The sequence below is a fragment of the Spermophilus citellus genome (assembly GCF_964194105.1).
Source record: "Spermophilus citellus genome assembly, contig: SCAFFOLD_58, whole genome shotgun sequence".
NCBI classification, from domain to species: Eukaryota; Metazoa; Chordata; class Mammalia; order Rodentia; family Sciuridae; genus Spermophilus; species Spermophilus citellus.
Genome location: NW_027672891.1, coordinates 1,905,576 through 1,929,323, shown reverse-complemented (window position 1 = coordinate 1,929,323; position 23,748 = coordinate 1,905,576). Strand labels below are relative to the sequence as shown.

The window sequence follows — 23,748 nt, the reverse complement described above, 5'->3', positions numbered from 1 at the left end:
CACAGTTGAGGGGAAACTCTGACTTCTGATTGGCTGGGCCTGTGTCTCATGCCATCTTAGTGGCTAGGAGTGAAGTCAGCCCATCTGAACCATGTGGACCAATGTGTGAGGCACTTGTGAAAAGTCTCCAGATAGAAAACCAAAATGATTTAAACACCCAGAAGCCCCTCAGGCCCTCAGGCTGGGGTAACTCTGCTGCCAAGATAGATGAGCGGTTCTCCCTTGTCATTCTCCATGTGGTTGAAATCATGAGCACCTGGTTTTGGTTCCAGGATCCTTTTGTTCCCCCTTATGTTTGTGAGATTCATTTACATTGTGAAATTGTGTCTGCCTTTGCAGATTATACATCCTCCCTGTGATATAACATTATACTTGGAAAGAATAACCACAGTTTATTTCCCCACCCTACTGCTGATGTGAGTTTGTCAGCCTGTCCCAAGCAGTGATGTCACAGTCACTCTCACGTGTCTCTGGGCCCATCTGTTGAGGAGTGGATGTGTTGGTGCAGGGCACAGGTGTGTTCACCATTCAGAGATTCTGCCAGAGAGTTTTCCAAGGTGGTTATGTCAGTTTTTATTCTTGGACAGTTCTGAAGTCCCTGAATTTGCTGACATCTGTGAGAGAGAGAGTGATGGGCCTGGGCTTTGTCCAGAGCAGAGGGTTCAGGCTTTTTGGCTGATGAACTCTGAGTCCTGGGAACAGAGAGAGGGAAGGAGATCTGGCTTTCTCCTGTCCTGTCTCCTGTTCACTCTCTATCCTGCACAAGTCTTCATGGGTCTTCCACTTTTTCACTCTCTGTAGAATGATTTCCCTGCCACCTAGCTGGGGAAGTATGGTTGAAGACTTCACTTCCAGGGTGCTGAGGGCAGGGGAGCAGGAGTGCATTTTCTGAGAACCCAGGCCTTTTGTTCAGAGCTCCTGGTAGGTCTTCCCTTGTGTGCTCATCTCGGCCTCACCAGATTAGGTGACCCAGTGTGTCCCACTGACTTCCCCACTTGGCCAAAGAACACATGGCATCATAGACAGATTCTCCAGGATTCCTGATAGTCCCCCAGGTTTTGAATAATAAAGGAATCTTTGGCTTGGCCATTCTAAGAAAGAGGACCCTAAAATAGGATGTGGTTTCACAATCCAAGGAATCGTCTGCCAGCAGCAGTGCCCTGGGATGACAAGGCAATGTGTGAATCACACTGCTCCAAGCCACTTCCGCATACCACCAGGGATGCCTGGCTCCAGCTGGCACTGCCACCAGAGAATATCAGTCTTAAATTAAACATGTCTGTAGCTGGGCACCGCAACACATGCTTGTCATCCCCACTACTCAGGAGGCTGAGGCAGGAGGATCGCAAGATTGCGTTCAACCTGGGCTACATAGTGAAGCACTCTCTCAAAACAAATGAAAACTGAATGTCCTTTCAACTACTTTCAAAAGTCATTTAAATACAGGAGCTGTGATGTTGCAGTAGGTAGGGAAGTTGCATGGGACTGCTTTCCTTTGTTTTGTAGTGCTGGGGATGGAACCCAGGGTCTTGTGCATGCTAATTATCTCTAATACTGAGTGACCTCCTCCAAAAAACAATGATATATTTTATTGCATCAATAATAAAAACTTTTATTTACCAAAAAGAGATCATATACCAAGAGAAAAGATGACTCAGAATAGGAAGAAAACATTTCCACTTCATTTAATCCACAAAAGAATAGAATGTAGAATATATAGATTCTATAAAGTAACAAGAATAAGTTAAATAACCCCACAGGACACATGCCAAGGTTACAAGTAGGATTTCTGCAAAAGCTAAACATTTTGTGAATTATCAGTGAAAAGCAAATTAAGCAAAGTAAGCCAATTTCATACCCATCAGATTGGCAAAAATGAGTAAGTTTGACAATAGCAAATGCTGAGGGTAATTTGGAGATCAAGCATGAACTCACGATGGGCAGCACCACGTTGAGGAAAACATGGGGGTACTTGAGCAAGTGAATGATGGATTTATACCTATCATAGGTTTCACTACATGGAACTCTTGGTCACTTGAAACGTAGATAGTGCACAATTAAGGAATGAACTTCAAAACTTTCTGTTTGTTTGGGAGGCAGCTCAGTAGTAGAGCAATTGTTTCACATGCACAAGGCCCTGGGTGCCATCCTCAGAATTGCACCTCATCCCACGCCCAAAATAACCCACAGTTTATTTAATTTACATTAATTGAAATTTAGAAATTGATACCTGGTCTTTATCAGAAAAGCTTTATTTGTTTGGGACAACTTGGGTTGGTGAATATTTTTAACCTATAAATAGTGTGAAAATTGAGTAGACAAAATAATTCTTGTGGTATTTGTTTGGGTTGGGCTAGGGATAGAACCCAGGGGCTTGAACATGTTAGGTAAGTGCTCTGACACTGAGCTAAACCATGATCCAAGGCCAGTTATTTCTGATTAAAATCTGAAAGTGAAATGGCAGAAAACAAAAAGAAAAAGAAAAGCTAGCATTGCAATAAGCATAAACTGTACAAAAGATTTCAAAGGATCAATACTAAAATAGTTGGAATATCTCTAGTATTTTTTCCCTGTGTTGATTTCTTGTCAACATGATGATAATTTGGATACATTGGATTAAATAAAATGCATTCTGAACCTTAATTTTACCTGTCTTTTCCCTTTTAATGTGTATATGTTTCCTTGACACCAAACATGAGGTTCACATACTGCTCTTGGACCAGCCTCCTCTCTGCTCCCAGGTGCAAGCTATGAACCCAGTATAGGAATATACATTGTAGCATCTTTTGTAACAACTAAGGAAAATAGAAACAAACCTTCCCAGTTTATCACCATGATCAGGGCAAATACAAGGTGCTTTCTTTATACAGTGAAACACCTTGCAGGAGTTAAAATGAATGTACTATTGCTACATGTATTCATCCACATGGATGGATCTAAGGAACATTGAGTAGCCAAAGCAGGTTGCAGAAGATTCACTAGTTTAGGAAGGTTTAAGGCATTCAAAAATATTAGGACTTCTTTGTGGATACAAATTAGTAGTAAAAACACTGATGGAGGATATAGATAAACAGATTCCAGATGGTGGTGACCTGGAGGGGGAAGCTGGGAGTGAGGGCAGTAAGGGGCTGATCTGGTTCTGGAGTGTATGGAAGACAAAATTTCTCTGTAATGTATTGTTATGTATGTGGTGGGGGCAGGTTTGGGGCTCAGTTCAATCAATATATCTCGCCAAATCTTACACAGACACACACACACGCACACACACACACACACACACACACAAGCACACACTCTGGGGTGCACACCTGTTACTCCAATTGCATGGGAAGCTGAGACAGGAGGATTTCAAGTTCAAAGAGAGCTTCAGAAACTTATCAAGGCCCTAAATACCTCATGGAGACCTTGTGTCTAAATAAAATACAAATATAGGCTGGGGATGGGGCTCAGTAGTTACATTCCCTTGGATTCTATCCCTGTGGAGGAAAAAATCAATAAAAAGGATGGGGGATGTAGTTCAGTGTTAGAGTGTCCCTGGCTTAAATTCCCAGTGTAAAAAATAAAAAATACAAATTTTGTCCAGTCATAGCCTTTGGCCTTTCTCGAGTCCTGAGTTGTACACCCAGCCATACTGCCATTTGTCCTTGCCAGGTGGTGGCCATGATAGCGTCTCCCTGATGCATAATTTCCAGAGGAAAATTATTTGGTCTATGGCTCTGGGCCCGCTGTGAGGGAGGCAGATGTGTCCACCAGAGTGAGAGGCAGCTGAGTGCAGACAGTTATCTGGGGCAGTAGGAGCAGCAGCTACCTGGGCAGTGGGGGCCCTGTGGGAGGAGAATACCATGTGCCCACCTGGGAGCCCTCAGCCCTGAGCCTCACATTGCCTGAGGCCCCCATACACTACTCTCAAGGACTCTCTGCCTTTGCTTCCTTTACATGTCACATGGCCACAGAGAAATAACAAAGCAGAATGCCCTTGGGGATTGACTGTCCCATGGAATTCTGGACCGAGGTGGAGAAGAATCAGAGTGTGGTGGTTGACTTCCTTCTGCCCACAGGGATCTACCTGAGCTTCCCTGTGTCCCGCAATGCCAACCTCAGCACCATAAAGCAGGTACTGTCTGGTCTCCTGTCAGCCCTGGGAGCTCAGAAAGTCAGAGGCTTTGTTCCTCACACTTGAGAACCTCAGATATAAATTTTGAAAAATATACAATATCAAGAACTTGCATAGAAGGGGTGGTTAAACTCCACTTACTATTCAAATTCAGCTTACCCCATGGCAATGTGTTCCCCTCCCTAGTTTCAGCTTACCCCATGGCAATGTGTTCCCCTCCCTAGTTACCAGAGGGCCAGCTACTAGTGACCACAGTCTGCTCGCAGCCACATAAGGGCCTTGCAGGAATTTGTCTTTAAAATTGTTGTCAACATAGTGCCCATCATCCTTGGAAAGGGTCCTCAGGTTCATTGAATAAATTTCAGGATTAATTACTGAGTCAAAGCAATGAACATCTGCTTTGGTAGATGCTGTCCTATGGCTTTCAATGGGGTTGTGCCACTTACAAACTAGGGTTTAATGGGTCATGCCTTGGACTGCCCGAGGGCAAAAATTTATTTCACAATTTTAAAAGCTGTTATTGAGAACAAGAAAAAAATGATAGAAGCAATGGACCACACTTGAGGGATTTTTTTTAATGTCCTGGAAAATTTCTCTCTGCCTTCCTTCCATCCTTCCTTAAAATTTTCTACTTCAAAAGTAGCTGGGTGTGTCCCCAAATGTTCCGGTGGCTGAGTCAGGAGGATTGTAAGTTCAAAGCCAGCCTCAACAACATAGTGATATTTGAAGCAATTAAGTGAGAACCTGTCACTAAATAAAATACAAAAAAGGGCTGAGGGTATGGCTCTGTAGTTCAGTGTCCCTGAGTTTAATAATAATATTGGCCCATAAAATTTTGGAAAATAAGAATGAGAAGGAAGAGACCTGCCTGTGATCCTGCCATAGAAGACAGCCACAGGCACTACCTTAGCCATTTCCTGTTTTCTAACCACATTCTAGCTAAATTCTGATTATGAACTTTCATGACTTGTTTTTCTGAGTGACCACAGTAACATTTTGTTCATATTCTAGTTCCTGTAAACATCATTATATCGTTCACTTGATGTGCTTACAGAACTTCAAAAAATGTGCCTAAAGTTGAAACACTACAGTAGCAGACTTGTCCCTGGGGTCCCATCTCTCATTTCATTGTGGTTTTGGTTTCTTCATATTTTATTGATATGAAGCTTTGTGGGCTATGTGCTATGTGTCACAGTGGTTCAGCTCTGCCATGGCTCAAGGCCACCATTGCCTTGGTGGGGTGAAAGCAGCCCTAGATAATGTGTCTAAGGCAGGCGTGGCTGCTCAGTCCCCAATCTCCACACATCAAGTCCTTCACAGAGCACAGGGACAGGAAGCTTGCTGACTAGCTGCTTGGTCCCAAGGGCCAAAGGGTTCCTAGGAAGTGATGTTGGGGTATCCCTTTGCCCTCTATGTGGCTCATGCAGAGTGGGATGCCCAGACTAGAGGCCTCTGTCTGCCTCCCAGCAGCTGTCATGGCCAGCAAGGCTGACCATAACCATTCCTCGCAGATGCTGTGGCACGAAGCCCAGAATGAGCCCCTCTTCCACATGCTCAGTGACCCTGAGGCCTACGTGTTCACCTGTGTCAACCAGACTGCAGAGCAGCAGGAGCTAGAGGATGAGCAGCAGCGGCTATGTGATGTCCGGCCCTTCCTGCCCATGCTGCGCCTGGTGACCCGCCAGGGTGACCGCATGGAGAAGCTCATCAACTCACAGATCAGCCTCCTCATCGGCAAAGGTAGGGCTCGCAGATCAGCCCCCGCCTAAGCAAGGTAGGGCACACCTGGGTGGCTGGTGCCACATGCACCTGCACTGAGCCTGCTCCTGCCCTACAGGCCTCCATGAGTTCGATTGCCTACAAGACCCAGAAGTGAATGACTTCCGCACTAAGATGCGCCAGTTCAGCGAGGAGGCGGCTGCCCGCTGGCAGCAGCTGGGCTGGGAGGCCTGGCTGCAATACAGTTTTCCCCTTCAGCTGGAGCCCTCCACCAGGAGCTGGGGGGACAGCAACACCTCTCAAATCTCCAACCCAGACCTGCTGGTCAATGTCAAATTTGAGGGCAGCAGGGTGAGCCCATAGCCCATGTCCTAGGGAGGCTGCTCCAGCTGTGGCACATGGACTGCTGTGCCCATGGGGACCTTCCACTGATAAGACACTCCAGTGTCCCAGGCCCCCAAATTTCCCTTCACTCACTGGCATTACACAGCATTTGCCAGGTATGCAGGCATGCAAGGGGTGTAGTCAAGCATCCCACCAGGTAAGCTCACCAAGGCTGAATTGGTCCCTTAATTCACTGGACAAGTATTTCCTGGGTGTCTGCTGTTACTTTCACCAGTGAATGACCCAGGCCCTGCCCTTGTGGGGCTCACACTTGGGGATACCCAATAAAGGCAGGCATGTGGCCTTGCCCCTTTTCCCCAGAAGCCCATGGGCCTGAGAGCAGCATGCCAACACTCCCTCCTCCCCACAGGAGAGCTTCACCATCCAGGTGTCCACCAAGGATGTGCCCCTAGCGCTGATGGCCTGTGCCCTCCAGAAGAAGGTCAAGGTATACCAACTCCTCACAATGGAGCAGCCTGAGGACTATGTGCTGCAGGTGAATGGGCGGCATGAGTACCTCTATGGAAGCTACCTGCTCTGTCAGTTCAAGGTGAGGCCTTCAAGGAGCCCTCTGCACTCTGGGATCCCTACCACTCTAGAAGGAGCCAGCATAGGAGTGAGAGAGCCAGACTGTGGGTCTCTCTTGGTTCCAGGGAATGGATATACCACCCATTGACAGTTCAATCTTACACTCTCATCTCAGTACATATGCAGCTGCCTGCACAGTGGACAGACCCCCCACCTGACCATGGTGCACTCCTCTTCCATCCTTGCCATGCGGGATGAGCAGAGCAAACCGGCCCCTCAGGTCCAGAAACCACACACCAAACTGCCCCCCATTCCCATGAAGAAGGTGAGATGATGTCCTCCCCTTTCTTACCCTCTTTCTCTTCCTACCTTCTTTTGGCCAATCCTAGAGCCTCTTGGGCAGCACCAGGGCTAGGCGTTGATCCAGGGGACTTTGGATAGTGCAGTCCTTTTGGAGAGTCAGGGCCTTGAGCTGACACCCAGGGTAGGGTCCTGTCTGAGCTACTGTGATCCCAGATTGCCTACTTCTCTGCAGATCTCAGGGGGGCTGGGGCCCCTGGGCCCCTGTGTGGCAGATTGGTAAAAAATGGTGTTGGAGACAGGTTTCTGAACCTTGCCACAAATTTGGGACCCTCTCCCCCTCTCCCCAGCCTTTCAGCAGCCAGGGGAATGAGCTGGGATTTAAGCCCCTCTCCTCTCCTCTCTAGCCCTCCTCTGTGTTCCTGTGGTCACTGGGGCAGCCTTTCTGCATTGAGCTGATCCAGGGCAGCAAAATCAATGCTGATGAGCAGATGAAGGTAGGGGCTCGGGTACCAGGTGAGTGGACAGGTGTTTTTTTGTTTGTTTGTTTTTTTGTTTTTTCACAAACAGGGTGTGCTGTAGCCTGGAGGGGCAGCAGAGAAAGAAGAGTGGGAGGGTGTCACACAAAAGTCACCTGGACACATTACTCATTATCTCTGCCTGGATTGGCTGTGAGCCACATCCAAATAATAAGAGGGGAGGGGAGCAGGCCAGCTGGCCAGGGAGGCCAATTAATGGAAACCTGGGCCAAGCAACTTGTGGGTATTTGACTTTGGTGGAGCTTGTGGAATCAGGCACAGCCTATTGAAGTAGGAGGCCCAGTCAGAGATGTGTAAGGCACCATAGAAGCTGGGCTGAGGTGCTTCCAGGGGTTACCAACCCAGGGGTGCCCAGAGTCTGGGGGACACTGCACATGGTTCCCCCTGGAAGCTGAGCCCCCATGGGCTTGGGGAACAGTGCCCTGTTGTCTCTTCAAAAAGCACTTTCATGGCTCCTCTGCACTCAGAACCACCTGCAGAGGTGGATTTATTATCCCACTTCTGGGAGGTGATGCCTGTCTGGGTCCACAGAGTGTAGCATGTCTTGTCTGGGTCTCTTTTTTGGCATTACTTTACAATCTGGGAAGGGGGGTGTGTCTGCAGGAGTCATGGAGGATTGGGTGGGAGCAGCTCTGGGGATGGGCTGGCAGGTTGGAACTGGAACAGGTGCAATGGAGACTGGAGCCACATAGGGCTCAGAAGATGCTAGGCATGAAGGTAGCCAGAGCTGTTAGAAGCAGAAGGGACCCTGGAACTTCTGAACCCTGATGAGGAAACTGAGGTTCTGAGTTGACCCACAGAGTCAAGTGTACTGAGACTGGCTTGCCCCAGTACAGCCTGGGATACCAATTCCCCAAGACACCTGTACCACTGAGCTGCCAGCCTACACTCTGCTGGACCACTCTCAATGCAAGAAGTAGATTTGGACCCCTGTGTAAATGGGGACTTTCAAGGAGAGGATTGGAACCTTAGATGGGGTGGGGCCTTCACTCCCTCATCCATGCCCTGTACCCCTTCCCCAGCTGGTGGTGCAGGCCGGGCTCTTCCATGGCAATGAGATGCTGTGCAAGACGATATCCAGCTTGGAGGTGAGCGTGTGCTCAGAGCCCATGTGGAAGCAGCATCTAGAGTTTGACATCAACATCTGTGACCTGCCGCGCATGGCTCAGCTCTGCTTTGCACTCTATGCCGTGATGGAGAAGCCAAGAAGGCATACTCTAGCAAGAAAAAGTCCAAGAAGGAGGTGGGTTGTGCTGACTGAGAGAGGCCCAGGCCTCAGACACCCAGTGAAACCCCTTACTGGGGCCTCTTGCAATCCTGCTCCCACAGGCAGGCACCCTGAGAACAGGGTACTGGGAGAGCCTGGGGACCCCAGTCTCTCTGCCTGCCCTGGTCTGGCTCCTTAGTCTGGCTTCCTATGCTGCCTGAGCAACAGCTCATGAGTTGCCTGACTTGAAATATCTAGCCCAGACCTGTGGTCCTTAGGGGTCCTGGAGGCAGCTCCCTTGGTGGAAGGACAGTGTTCTCAGGGGGACAGAAATGATGAGTTAGTGGCTGCCTGGGGAGAGTGTGGCTGGGCCCCAAGTCACTAGACCCAGGATGTGACTTGCCCCTGGTCCTGGGCCAGCTATGGGACTGGTGGGCTTACTTAAGTGTCTCTGGATGCTGGGTGTGAAGATGCAGGCAGCCAGGAAGGGATCTTGCAGGCTTAATTACTGAAACTCTGATAGGAAAGAGATAGCAGGTCCTTCCCCTCCTCCTGGGTCTAACTTGGAGACCTTCCATGCAGTCTGGATCTTCTCTCTTGGTTGGCCTGGAGACTGGTTCCATTCTGCATATGAACAAGAAGAGGCTCACTCTGATCTGTAGTATCATTCTCCAGGACTGCCCAATCGCCTGGGCCAACCTCATGCTGTTTGACTACAAGGACCAGCTCAAGACTGGGGAGCTCTGCCTCTACATGTGGCCCTCTGTCCCAGGTGGACCCAGGCCCAGCAGGGAGAGGCTCTTGGAGGGTGAGGCATCCAGAACTGGTTCCCCTACAACTACATCTCTCCTGCCTTCAGATGAGAAAGGAGACCTGCTGAACCCCATGGGTACCGTGCATAGCAATCCCAACACAGAGAGTGCTGTCACCCTGGTCATCTACCTGCCCGAGGTGGCCCCTCACCTTGTGTACTACCCTGCCCTGGAGAAGGTCAGTGAGGTCCTTCTTGGAAGCTGAGCGCTAACCAGGAGCTTTCCTGGAGGTCCTCAGACGGGGTCCCTGGCCACCCCAGGCTTTGCCCATTGCTGGGGGCTGGGTCATCATGCTGATTTGAGGCCTTCCAGTAGCTATGTGGTCCACCAGGGGATGTTGGTGATGTCTGATGACATTTTGCTGTCACAGCCAATGGGAGAGGTGCTACTGGCCTGTGGCAGGCTGAGCCTGGAGATGCTACTGAATGCCCTGCAGTGTGCAGGAGGGCTCCCACCAGCAAGAGTGGTTGGCAGTAGTGCTGAGGTGCAGACGCCCTGCCTAGAGCCCTGCCAGTGCTGGCCCAGTCCTGGGGAGCTCACAGCAGGGACACTTGTTGCAGATTCTAGAGCTGGGACGTCGCGGGGAGCATGGGCCTACCACCAAGGAGGAGGTGAGCTGGGGTGCTGGTGGGGCATGGAGCCAGGTGCTGGGCTGGAGGCCTCACTCTGCCTGCGCCCCTTAGAAGCTGCAGCTGCAGGGAATCCTGGAGCAGCAGGGGTCGGGAGAGCTGTATGAACATGAGAAGGACCTGGTGTGGAAGATGCGGCATGAAGTGCAGGAGCACTTCCCAGAGGCTCTGGCCCACCTGCTGCTCGTGACCAAGTGGAACAAGCATGAGGATGTGGCCCAGGTGGGTGGAGAGGGGCACCAGGGGCAGAGCTGGAGTAGAGAGATAGCAGTGGGCCCCTCACCACCTGACTGCAAAGCGCCCTCCAGATGCTCTACCTGCTGTGCTCCTGGCCTGAGCTTCCTGTCCTGAATGCCCTGGAGCTGCTGGACTTCAGCTTCCCTGACTGCCACGTGGGCTCCTTTGCCATCAGGTCCCTGCGGAAACTGACGTGAGTCCCAGCTGGGCACTGAGGCCCACAGGCTGCCAGCTCCTCACTAAGACAGCTTGCCCTGGCAATCTGGAAGTGGGTGCTGGGTGGAGATGAGCCTAGGCTGGCCTCACCCTCTTTCCAGTCACCTGCCAGCTGGAGACCTCTGTCCTGAGTTTCAGAACCCCAGACTCAACCAGCCTTCCTCCCCTACAGGGACGAAGAGCTTTTACAGTGCTTGCTGCAGCTGGTGCAGGTCCTCAAGTACAAGTTCTACCTGGACTGCGAACTGACCCAATTCTTGTTGGACTGGGCTCTGGCCAACCGAAAGATTGGCCACTTCCTATTCTGGCATCTTCGGTAGCTGGATGCACCCCTGCTGATTCCTTGGGAACCTAGAAAAGCCATGGGGGATGAGGGTCTCCTGGCCTGCTGACCTCATGTTTACTGGGCTGGGGAGGGGCTATGTGCCACTCCTCGCCATTCTCAGCCCCATATTCTCCCTCCAGCTCTGAGATGCATGTGCCGTCCGTGGCCTTGTGTTTTGGCCTCATCATGGAGGCCTACTTCAGGGGCAGCACCCACCACATGAAAGTGCTGATGAAGCAGGTGAGGCTCAGAGTGCCTGTGCCTGAGGTGGGCTCCCCTTCCAGGCCCCTTCACAGTCATACTCCTGGTTCTGGCTCAGGCTCATGTGCACTGCTGCTACTCCATTCTGCCCATCAGGTGGAAGCACTGAGCAAGCTGAAGGCCCTGAGCGACTTTGTGAAGGTGAGCTCCCAGAAGACCACCAAGCCCCAAACTAAGGAGCTGATGCACTTGTACATGCGCCAGGATACTTACCTAGAAGCCCTTTCACACTGGCAGTCCCCATTGGACACCAGCACGATGCTGGCAGAAGTCTGGTGAGCCCCAGGCCTAGCCCCACCTGGAGCCAGGCCCTAAGCCCCCTCTCCCGCCCTAAGCCCCCAACCGCCCAGGCCAACACTGCCCTCTGCCTGCAGTGTGGAAAGGTGCACCTTCATGGACTCCAAGATGAAACCCCTGTGGATCATGTACAGCAGTGAGGAGGCAGGCAGTGCTGACAGCGTTGGCATCATCTTTAAGAACGGGGATGGTGAGCCAGGCTGGGCAGGGGACATGCTGAGGCCTTGGCCTTCTCAAGTAGGCCCATACTGTTCTGTGGTTGGCCCCAGGGGGTTCCCTGAGAAGACAGAGCTCAGATACTCTGAGCCTTGCAGGGGTGTATAACCCACTAGAAACTCCTGCCCTTCCAGACCTCCGCCAGGACATGCTGACTCTGCAGATGATCCAGCTCATGGACGCCCTGTGGAAGCAGGAGGGCCTGGACCTAAGGTGGGGACTCTATCCATCACCTGTTTGTTTGGGTCTGTAACCGGCCTCAGAGCCTGCTCCTGGAGGAGTTCCTGGTCTAAACTGACACCTCCCTGTTGGCTGTGAGAGCCGCTGTTCCCACAAGAGGGGTACGGCAGCTGGAGGGGTTTGGGTAAGGCCATTCCTGGTGCTCAGCTCCTATTTCCTGGCTTCCTACCCCTTGGGGAGCAGTGCCACCTTCTTCCAAGCCCACTGACTCATTCTCTTCAGAGCAAACATGAGCCTAGCCAAGGTGTGCTCTGCAACTTGGGTGCCAGTTCTGTGTCTCTGAGGCACCTTCCCCAGAGCCCCACACCCCGTTTGGCATCCTCAGGAATTTGAGCCATGTTCCCTGTGGTTTTGTTGGGTGCCTCAATTTCCAGGGGGTTCCAGTAGCCCCAGAGAATGTCCTTAACCATCGTGTCTGCCTGTGCCTCTTGTCATGTGCTAGGATGACCCCCTATGGCTGCCTTCCCACTGGTGACTGCATGGGCCTCATTGAGGCGGTGCAGCACTCGGACACCATTGCCAACATCCAGCTGAACCAGAGCAACCTGGCTGCCATGGCTGCCTTCAACAAGGATGCCCTGCTCAACTGGCTCAAGTCCAAGAACCCTGGGTAGGCTTTCTTATTCCTGGGAGAGGCTCCATAGAGTGAAAGGTGAGGGAAGGCCTGTGACAGTTTCCATGGCTGCTTGGCTCAGCTGAGCACTGGCCCACATCTGATTTGGGCAGGACAGAGAAGGTCACTGTTCCCAGGTGTCCATTTTTCATGGCTGTGTTATGCTACACAACTCTTTGGGTATTAAAACCACCACCGTGTTTAGTCACAGATATGTAGCTTGAGTGGGTTCTGCTGAGTGTTTCTGCTGTGGTTTGAAATAGCTGGTGCTATGGCTAGCATCTGTGATATTGCCTGAGCCCAGAGCATCTACCAAGGGCCCAGTCACACACCTAGGCACTTGGATGCCAGTTGTGCCTCTTTGTGCAGCCTCTCTTCATCTAACACATAGTCCTTGTCTTCTCTGAATGGTATTGTGTGGAAGAGGGGGCAATTTCAAGCTGGGCATGGTGACCTATGCTCCAGAATAATGCCCTCCTTGTTGATTAACACAAGGCCAGATTCAAGAGGAGGGAAAATATAAGGAGCCCTGGTTTTCAATCTTCCCCACCCAGAGAAGCCCTGGATCAAGCCATTGAGGAGTTCACCCTCTCTTGTGCCGGCTACTGTGTGGCCACATATGTGCTGTGCATCGGTGACCGGCACAGTGACAACATCATGATCCATGAGAATGGGCAGGTAAGGGGCACTGTGTTCAGCTGTCCAGTGAGCTTGTCCTACATGCCTGGCCCAGGGGCCTCTCTGCCCTTCCCACAGCTCCCAGAAGAGTGCCCCAAGTCCTGCTGACTTCCTCTAAACAGAACCTCTCTTTGTGAAGCTTGTTCAGTAGCTGCCCTTCATTCCCCTCAGCTATTTCATATTGACTTTGGCCACTTTCTGGGGAATTTCAAGACCAAGTTTGGAATCAACCGTGAGCGAGTCCCATTCATCCTCACCCATGACTTTGTCCACGTGATTCAGCAGGGAAAGACTAGTGATAATGAGAAGTTTGAAAGGTGAGGGTGCCCAGGGCCCTGGTGAGGGGACAGTGTCCAGCCAGGGGCAGGGATGGGGACATACCCTCAGCCTAACTCCTGCCTCCACCCTGGGGGTGCTGCCTTCTCTGCAGGTGCACCCTAATCCCAGAGTACCCTGTTGGGCAGTGCAAACAGGAGGTCCATGGGAGGTGTAAGAGGCAGGCCCAGGCAGGGGCATTGGTTAGAGGATCTGGGTACACCCATAATACGACCAGGGGCAGACACTCAGGGGCAGGTGCTGGCTGGATGCAGAGCCTCTGCTGGTTTGGGGCTGGGGGTGGCAGGGAGGACCCAGGGCTGTACCTATTTCCTCCACTTCTTCAGGTTTCGAGGCTACTGTGAACAGGCCTACAGCATTCTGCAGTGCCATGGGCTCCTCTTCCTCCAACTCTTTACTCTGATGCAGGCAGCAGGCCTGCCTGAGCTCAGCTCCTCCAAAGACATCCAGTATTTGAAGGTATGCCAGCACAGGGCCACACCAGACTAGAGGCCAGAGTCCACCACAAACTTCTCAAAGCCTGCCTGAACCTCTACAGCTGCAGACGAGCCTGTCTGCCATATGTATAGTATAAAAAATGAGCTTGGCAGAGCTCATCCTGGTCAGAGTGCATCTTGCCCGAACAGCTCAGGGACCTAGGAGATTCACCTCACAGATGGGGGCCCTCATGCCGTCCCAGGCCCAGCATTGAAGTATGGTGCGAAGTGGCCAGAATGTTGCACTCCCTGGGCCTACTCCCGCCCAAATGAAGGTGAACTGTGATCTTGTTTGGTCATCCCATGTGTCCTCAGTGTCTTTCATGCATGAGATAAAGTCTCTTGTAGGTTTGCAAGACACTTTCCATTCCTGTCTTTTCAGTTGGTGAGAGGCAGAGTGGGAGGGGGTGTATTCCCTAAAGCTTCTCCTGCCCTTCTCTCAGCTAAGATGAGGTCGCCTGACCATCTGCTTGCAGTTCTTTTAGGAAGGAATTTCAACAACCCAAGGGGGCAGGAGTACAGGGAGGCAGAAGGGATTGCAGATACAGCAGGGTCAGGACCCCTGAATGTTGATACAGTTGTGATGATTCTGTCCCAGGACACTCTGGCGCTGGAGAAGACAGAGGAGGAGGGGCTGAAGCACTTCCGGGTGAAGTTCAATGAAGCCCTGAGGGAGAGCTGGAAGACAAAAGTGAACTGGCTGGCACACAACCTGACCAAAGACAACCGGCAATAGTGGCCACCTCTGAGCCGCCACAGGCTGACAAACCTGTTCTGAGGACAGCTACACTGGGTTGTCCTAGATGGGGCCTCACACCTGAACTACACCTCATGGTAAAGAAAAACACAATTGCCTTTTGTTTACACTAGTTATTTAGACAGACAGGAAATGTTTAGACAGACAGGAAATGTTTCAAGATGATGGGGGAATGTGATGGACATTATTATCCAAAGTAGATGTACAAAGACACAAATTGGTGTAAATATACTTTGTATACAACAAGAGATATGAAAAATTGTGTTTTATTTGTGTAATAAGAATTGTAATATATTCTGCTGTCATATAAAAAAAAAACTATTATAAAGAACCAAACAGCCAGGGCTGGGGTTGTAAGCTCAGTAGTAGAGTGCTTGCTTCGCACGTGTGAGGTGCTGGTTTCAATCTTCAGCACCACATAAAAATAAATTAAAAATAAAGGTATTTGTCCATCTACAAGTGAAAAATAACAAAAAGAACAAAACACCATAAATGCAAACGCACCCAAGTGCAGAGGAGGGGTGCTGCACTGTGTCCAAGCACTGTGAGTTGGGCACCTTGAGGTTGTACCTTGCTCTTGTCTTAGGATGGGCATTCCAGGTCTTCCAGCTGGTGGATCTTGCCCAGAAAAGACTGACCTCCTCTTGGGGAAGCCTTGTTCCCAGGCTCCCGACCTAGCAGTTACTTGGCCTCCTGTCCACTTAGGACACCTCAATCCCCAGATCACCTTCTGCCATCTGTGTGGCCCCCCCTGCATGTTCTCCATTGACCAAGTCCTGGGCAGCTCCCAAAGAAGCCAGGGTACCCTCCAGACACAGGGATGCTTACTCTTCACTGCTAAAGTGACACTCAGGCAGAGGATGCCCTCACCTCTTTCACCTTCAGGTAAGAAAATAATACCACTCTATTTACTGAACCTAGACAGCTGCAGAGGAGCCTGCCTCCCCTATGTGTAGTATAAAAAATGAGCTTGGCAGAGCTCCTCCTGGTCAGGGTGCAAGGTCAGAGAGGGTCTGTGTGGTGATGTGTAAAGAGGCTCCCTGCTCTGGAAGGTTTAAGGGAGGGATGGGGCTTGATGTCCCCCAGGGCTCACCTTTGAGGAACCATCTGGGAATAATCTTGGGCCATGTGAGCCAGGGTCTTTCTCTCTGAGGGCACTTACACTGAGATAGTCCAAGTTTAGCCTCAGTAATCCCAAAGGGCTACACAAGAGAAACTGTCCCTACTGCAGGATCCTGTGCCTCTTTCAGCTTTCTGAAGCCCGCTGTAGTGAAGCATCCAGGACTTGGGCTTTTAGAAACCCACAGTGGGATGGGGCCAGAGCCCAGTCATAGAGCATGTGCTGAGTATGCATGAGGACCTGGGTTTGATATCTAGTAGTGTAAACAAAAACATATGAAGAAGGTCCTGATAATCCTGATGCACATTTAGCTCACTCAGGACCTTCTGGGCTCACTGCTGATCTCTCAGGTGTCTCCCAAGACTTGGCAGAGCCAGCAGACTCTGGCCCTTAGCAGCAGAGGTGCACAACTTAAAAGGAATTCCAGATGCCAGCTCTCTGCATTTTCAATAGCTGTTGGGCCACCAGAGCACCTGTCTCATCTGCAGTAGCCAGAGATGAGACTTTTGTTCCCAAATAAATGCTGAATTTAATCAGGCCACCTGCCTCCTTTACAGTAGGAAAAACCACACACATGTCTATGTATTATGCTTCAAGGCATGGGCTACAGACCTTGCACAACCTCAGCAATTTCTGGGTGTATGGTATGTTGCCCAGTGAGAACAGCTTCTATTTGTTTTCAATTATTTCATGTTGCAAGTTAAATATCACTGATGTGGGTTGAGTCTGCAGTCTTTTGTCACAAGACAGAAAGGCAAGTGGAAAGAAATTAAAGCCTTTCTATGGTCTTATGTTCTTGGCTCAAAAAGAAATCAAGGGAAAACAGTTTAAACAAGGCAGTAAATAGGCATCACTCCAGCTGGAGTTAGAAACAGAACTTTACTGTAGTGCACACACTTCCCCACCTAGCATCAATGCATGCATCTGGGCAGGAACACCAAGGCACTACAGACTATATGAGGACATCCCTCTCTGTTAGCTTCTACCACTGTCTAGAAGGCATCTACACAGACTGCATGTGGATGGGCAGCCACACAACAGCACAGCCATCCTTAAGACTGGCAGTGAGGACACAGGGGCAGTGTGCAGGATGACCCCCAGGTTTACAGTCTAGCATCTGATATGTACATGAAGAGCAAAGTTCTTTGTGGCTCTATCCCCAACTTCTTTCTCTCCTTGACCTTCCCTTGGATCAGAGCAGCAGGACTCCTGGCTACTGGAGTGAGGATCTGACCCTAATGCAGGGGAATTCTGCAGGAGCAACCCACAGGGGCTGGGGTGGGGTAGATGCAGACTGTTTTGGAACATTGTAGCACTCCTCCTTCCTCCATTATGAGTGCAGATCCCTCAGGAAACCACTGCTATCTCCCAAACCAAGTGGTCAAGGGATCTGCACCACAGCTTTCAGTTTCAATGAACCACAGAGAACTTCACCAGCAGGAAAATGTACATTTATGAAGCCTCAGTACAGGAACACAAAGCCTGGGTGACAGAAAAGGAAGCTTCTGGTCCTGAGAGGAGTGCACGAGAAGCCAGGGACCCCACAGCTCCCATCCCAAACATGACGCTAGAAGTGTGCAGAACCCCAAAGACGAAGACCCATTTCCAATCTTCAAACACAAACCACTACTCTGTTCCCAAACAGCACAGCAAATCCTACATAGCCTCATACCTAGACCAGAGTGAGTAGGCATCCCCTCCTAGTTTCCCGAGGGAGAGGGAACAGAAGCAGAGTCACTGCACTTGGCATCCTAGTCCTGAGTACACTAGCACAAAGGACACAGAGAATCACAATGTATTTATAAAGCATTAAAAAGTCAGTTGATCATCTACATATTAACCCCATTCTACCACTTGTAAAAGCACTAGTTTGGAAAAAAATAAATAGACCTTCCAAAAGGAAAAGAAAAAAATGATTACCAATTTTTACTCTTTGTCAGCTAGTCACTGCAACTTTTCTGGAGGTACAAGAGGTGGGCAACTCACTGGATGGCAGGATCCTGGAGTGCCGCAGCCCCTGAGCTGGCAGGATGTGGCAGGGAGGTAGAATCAGCTCCTGGATTTTGGGAAAAAGAGATCCAGCAGGGGTGGGCAGGTGGTGGGATCCTACAGTCCCACACACTGGGAATGGAAGGATAATTAGCAATGGGAGTCCACAGACCTGCTGGCTGAAGATATTTTGTACATGGAGGACACGCTGGCTGGGAGATGGGTAGCAGACATTCTGAGGTGGGGATACAAGAGTCCAGATTGCACACAGTAGCTGAGTGTGGAGTCTTCCCACTTCAGCTGCTGATGCTGGTTGGAGTTCTGACTGTCCCCAGGGCCAACCTCCTTCTCCTTGAAGCTCTCCCACTGGTCGATAATGTCTTCCTCCTCCTCCTCTCCAGCCTCACACTGCTCTTCCTCTTCCTCCTCCTCACCACTGTGCTAGTACTGGTAGGTCTGCGAGTCCAGCTCATGGCCAATTCACCGAGTGTCCACCTTCCAGGAGCAGCAGCAGAAGGGAGATGTCCCCCAGTGAGGGAGACTGTCCAGGGAAAGGGGCCTAGGCCTCACTGGAAGTGGCCTCTCCATGGAGTCCAGGCATGCAGAGAGCTCCTGGATGGGGATGCTCAGTTCCCTCCTTGGAGCACTGTCTCTGCATAGAGTGGGAGGAGCGCCAGCCTGAAGCCAGCTCATCTCTGCACTTACACTTACTGGGTTGTAAGAACTTCAGTAAGGCCTCACTGAGCCTCAGATTACCCCCCTGGATTTGAGGATCCTAGCTCACCAAGGTGTGTGATCATAAGGTGGAGGCACATGGACATGGAGGAGCCTGGCCTACAGTGCTCTGCAGCCTGGGGCCTTTTCTGCTCCTATCTACCTGGAGCTCATGGTGATGGTCAAGGCAGAGTCATTGCCATCCACCTCATTCTCCTTCCCCATGTCCTGGTCCCATGAGGTTCACTGATGTGCAGCCCAGATCTGAAACACCCCCAGGATGATCATAAACACCAGGAAGTAAATGCAAAAAAACAATCACCATGGTGGCAGGATTCAGGATGACTGTCAAGGGAGAAAAAGGGACAAACATGGCTGCAGAGAGGTCACCCAGATTGAGGCTTCCCACCTGTCATTGGCTATCCTAGGTTGGCACACTCCTCCTGACCCTCAGAGACTAGAAAGTGCCAGGAGCAGCTTTGCGTGGTCACAAATTGCTCGGTCACTGTGGCTGTGGGCAGGCAATCATTTCCTTGTGTGTGATGGGGAGTGGGAATGGTGCTGCTGTGCTCCCAGCCAGGTGGGTCAGGGATATCTGCCTAATCTGTGTGTGATGCTTAGTGTTTGCACCTAGGTGCCTCCCAAGTCCTTCCTGTAAATGATTGAGGACTGAGCAGGTTGTGGCCTGACAGGTAAACAAAGAAAGCATTGCTTAGGGTGAACAAACTGTGGTTGGGCAGCCATGTGGCTGGCATGTTCCACAGGATTGGCAGCATGGATCATGTTACCTGCAGTGGACAGGAAGAAAGGACCACTAGGGATGAGCATCCTGACTGTTTCCAAGAGGAGAAAAGGGGCAGCAGCAGCTGTGAACAAGGCTAGTCTGAGTAGCCCCTGGGCCCTTGTAAGAAGTTAGAAACCACTGTAAATCTGATGTTGTTCCATGTCCAAGAAACAGCACTTTTCTATTTTTTATTTTTATTTTATTTAAGAGAGAGAGAGAGAGAGAGAGAGAGAGAGAGAGAGAGAGAGAGAGAGTTTTTTTAATAATTATTTTTTTAGTTTTCGGCGGACACAACATCTTTGTTTGTATGTGGTGCTGAGGATCAAACCCGGGCCGCATGCATGTCAGGTGAGCGCGCTACCACTTGAGCCACATCCCCAGCCCAGCACTTTTCTAATAACAACAAACAAACAAACAAAGACAAAACAGAACAAAGAAAACACTTGTAAGCACTTAGAAACCACTGTAAATCTGATGTTTTTTCATGTCCAAGAAACAGCACTTTTCTAATAATTCCTTTATAGTTAACTTTATAAAATAATCCAACCATGAGAGCAGAGTGGCAAAGCAACCTCAGGTCCTAGTCACTTGGGAAGTGGATGGTTTAGACATTTCCCCTGCCTTACCCCAAAACCTAGAAACTGGAAAGATGACACAATTCAAAATCTTTTATTTCCTTTCATGGTAAAGAATGTCAGTTGCTAATAACAATCCTGGATCCAATTCTCCAGACCACAGAGTCCTTGAGCAACAAGAAAGCCACAGAAGATGGTGATGAAGGCTTCAGAGCAGGGTGCTGCTCTCCCTGCTGTGGTCTGACAGTGACCACTGCCAGCTAGGGCACTGTTCGCCCTGTGTGCAGTAGATCCCTGCATCAGTCCAAGGTCCCATCTTCACTGCCAACAGATCCAGTGTCCTGACACCACTACAAGGATCCTTTAGTTAACCAGCTGCTGTTCTTTATAGAAGAGCATCCTTGTGTCTCATGTGTGAAAACTTTAGCAACAACCTTCTCCCTTCCTGTGGTATTCCCTGACACTTGCTCTCTATCACCTCCCTCCAGGGTTCCTCAGGCTCTCACTCAGAATGCAGCAGATGGTGGAATGGAGCAGCAGCCCAACCTCTCAGTACAGACTGCACAGGTCTATCCACATCAGGCCAGGCTGAAGAAGGTCACCACTCCTGGGGTAAGCCTCATTTGCCATGATGAGTGTGCTAAAGTGTGTCTACAAACATCAGGGCCAAGAAACAGGACCCTCTGTCACCACCACAGCTGGCTCTTCTGGGTAGGAGCCCTATACATACCTCCTCCTTAAGTTCATTGCTGAGGTAGCAGACATTTAGCTCAGAGCAGATGAGAATGAACTACCAGTTGGTCAGTTGAACCACCAGTTGGTCAATGAATTACCAGGTATGCCAGTTCCAGTAGCACAGGAGTTACAAAACCTTTTGGTAGCTGGCCATGGTGCCACACCTGCAGGGTTAAGAAGAGTACCAGGTGGCTCAAGTTAGGAAGCTGGGTGGGGCCAGAGCCAGGGCGCCAGTGGATAAAGGTAGGCACCTGGGTTGCTGAGCCAGCAGGCCAAATGCATGTGGTTTTCCAATTGGGGAAACAAACAGCATGCTTGGTGTTGTAGGGGCATATGATAGTCCTTTGTAAGTTAGTGCCACATGTCCCCTTCTTGTTCAGAAGGGGGACACTGTGCAACAATGCTGGCTCTCCACAAGTTTGCAGATGGTGAGAGCCAGGTGGCCTCCAGCTGGCTCTGGCCTCTCACCTGTGAAAACCATGCCCAGGTCAGAGGGGTTCACTTCAATGCCCTTCTGCTGCAGGTGGGCTGTGTCCACCTCCAGGCTCTCCTACTCTGGGTTTGGTTTCTCTCTCTCCTCCATATGCAACCACCTCAGATAGCAGGGAGCCTGTGGGGCCCACCAAAGCTGGTCATAGCTAATGGACACCCAACTCAGGCTCCAGCTCACAAACCCCTTTTCAGGAAAGCAAGAGAGGTAAGGGAGAGTCAAATAAAAGAATTGGGGGCTGCTGAGGGTGTGGCTCAGTGGTAGAGCATGCCCTTAGCACACACAGGACCCTGGGTTTGATCCCAGTGTGAAATAAACAAAGGAAACAAACAAATGGGAGCACTGCACAAATCCTGGGCAACAACAGCAGGAACTCTGTCCTCTTATGGAGTGAGCCGAAAGACATAGCTCAGAGCCACATATCAGTCAGGGAAAGGTGGAAAGACCCTGAATTGGTTTCCAAAGAGCATGATGACACCAGGCAAGTAAGAAGCCCTCTCAGGAACAATATCTCCCAAAACCTCAGAGGGAAAGAAGGTGGGTACATCAGCGGCATTAAGGAGTGTCCGGGAAGGTAAGGAGGCCTCCCCATGCAGAGGGGCTGTTACCCTGGGGTCTTCAGATTCATCCCCCAAGAGCTACATTTCTCATGTGATTGTGCTGATGATTACAAGCTCAGGGAACAGGAAAACCCATAAGAGCTCTGAAATTTAGAAGCAGTTCAGGAAAAGCAGTGGACTCCACTCTGGTTGATTCTGGGCTCTTCCAGCTACAAAATCATGATGTAGCTTTGGACTGGGGGGACTGCAATGCAGGGCACCTTATTAAAACACCTGCCACCAAGAATGAGGCTATCAGGGCTCTGAAAACCACCTGGGAACCCACAGGTGCAAATGATGGTGGAGGGGGACCACACAGGTTCTCACTACCTTGGGACAGAAGACTGAGGCCCCTCCAGGAAACACAGCCGTCAGCACAGCTCCCACCCCCACCATGTGGAGTGTGGTGCTGGCCAACTTGGAAAAATATCATAATTATCATGCGAAGTTACAGAAGTTACACACAATGTCTGCATGCTGTAGGCTTTCATTTAGGTAAAGCACTAGAATATACAAAATAATGTATGGCAACAGAGAAGAGACCAGTGGTTGCTTTGGGGGGGTGGCTGGGGAGTGGGGGCTTAGCAAGGCATTAGGAAAGGGGAGAGAAATGTTTGGGATAATAAGAGAGGGGTTCACTATGATTGTGGCAAAATAAATCATGGGTAAATACATATATCAAATTTACCAAACTGCACACTCCTAAATATGTGAAGTCTATTATATGTCAATGATATTTCAACAAACACATCTTTAGAAAATACAAGGGGAAGAAAAGTTTCCTGCCCTCTGGAACCTGTCTGTCCAGCAGAGTGAATTCCTCACATCCTTGGACTCCCCAGCCCACATAGGGCCAAAAGCCTCACCTGTAGAGGTCCCCTTAGGGGCCACTGCCAACCATGGGGAGGAGCTCGAGATCTGCCCCAGAGTCTGCCTCAGGACTTCAGAAGAAGGCTGAGGAGGGGCCTCCCTCTCAGCTCTGGGCCGGTCCCACCTGCCCAGCCTGAGTGCCCTGACTCCTGCTACCAAGCATGAAGGGTGCCACTTCCCAGCAAGGAGCCTCAGCCTGAAGCTCTGCCTGCAGGAGGAACAAGGGAAAGCCCGGTGAGCCTCACAGGCTCCAACCAGCAGCAACCCAGCACCTTCCGTCCCTCCCGCGGGAGCTGAGGAACATGGGCCAGGAAGGCTCCCAGCGCCCTGCAGCCTCTTTTGTGCTGTGGCTACTATCGCTCCCCTGACGCTGCTGCCACGCCCAGCCTGCCATCTTCAGGCGCAGGGACAGCACAGTACCTGAGAGGATGGCCCATCTTGGTTGACTGCCTTCCAGGCCCTAATTCCTCTGCAGAGCCCTCAGACCTGGGTGTCTGGGTGAAGGGGGGAGCTCCCCCCCGCATCCAGGGGAGAGGGCACTCCCCCTTTCCGGGGGGAGGCCCCTGGGACCTGGATTTTGGGGTGAGGGGAGCTCCCTCCTCATCCTCCCCGCACCCAGGGGAGAGGGCACTCCCCCCTACAGGGGGGAGGCCCCTCTAACCTGGGTGTCAGGGGGGAAGCTCTCCCCTCCGCACCCAGGGGAGAGGGCACTACCTCCCTCCATGGGGGAGGCCCCTCTTAACTGGGTTTGTGGAGGGAGCTCACCCCTGCACCCAGGGGAGAGGGCACTCTTGACTCCAGGGGGGAGGCCCCTCTAACCTGGGTGACAGGGGGAGGAGCTCCCTGGCACTGCACCCAGGGGAGAGGGTACTCCCCCTTCCAGGGGGGAGACCCTTCTAACCTGGGTGTGGTGTGCGAGCTTGCCCCTTCTGCACCCAGGGGAGGGGGCACTCCACCATCCAGGAGGGAGGCCCCTCTAACCTGGCTA

At 51.0% G+C, this 23,748-nt stretch overlaps 1 protein-coding gene across 1 annotated transcript in view; it reads left to right on the top strand.

The window, feature by feature from the left end:
* The window catches only part of LOC308640432 (phosphatidylinositol 4,5-bisphosphate 3-kinase catalytic subunit delta isoform-like), a gene marked incomplete at its 3' end in the record, with an annotated part of 30,758 nt that extends 15,895 nt beyond the window's left edge, over positions 1–14,863 (top strand). Inside the window, 23 exon segments of the mRNA XM_081312353.1 lie at positions 3,954–4,114; positions 5,626–5,854; positions 5,952–6,184; positions 6,588–6,767; positions 6,921–7,070; positions 7,453–7,542; positions 8,607–8,784; positions 8,787–8,827; positions 9,467–9,563; positions 9,651–9,781; positions 10,164–10,214; positions 10,287–10,454; positions 10,541–10,662; positions 10,858–11,001; positions 11,151–11,250; positions 11,368–11,546; positions 11,646–11,758; positions 11,919–11,997; positions 12,467–12,634; positions 13,192–13,315; positions 13,487–13,632; positions 13,978–14,110; positions 14,726–14,863. Of these exon segments, the coding sequence (XP_081168479.1) occupies positions 3,971–4,114; positions 5,626–5,854; positions 5,952–6,184; positions 6,588–6,767; positions 6,921–7,070; positions 7,453–7,542; positions 8,607–8,784; positions 8,787–8,827; positions 9,467–9,563; positions 9,651–9,781; positions 10,164–10,214; positions 10,287–10,454; positions 10,541–10,662; positions 10,858–11,001; positions 11,151–11,250; positions 11,368–11,546; positions 11,646–11,758; positions 11,919–11,997; positions 12,467–12,634; positions 13,192–13,315; positions 13,487–13,632; positions 13,978–14,110; positions 14,726–14,863 (3,138 nt within the window). The 5' untranslated portion in view covers positions 3,954–3,970.
* Between the last annotated feature and the right edge of the window lie 8,885 nt (positions 14,864–23,748).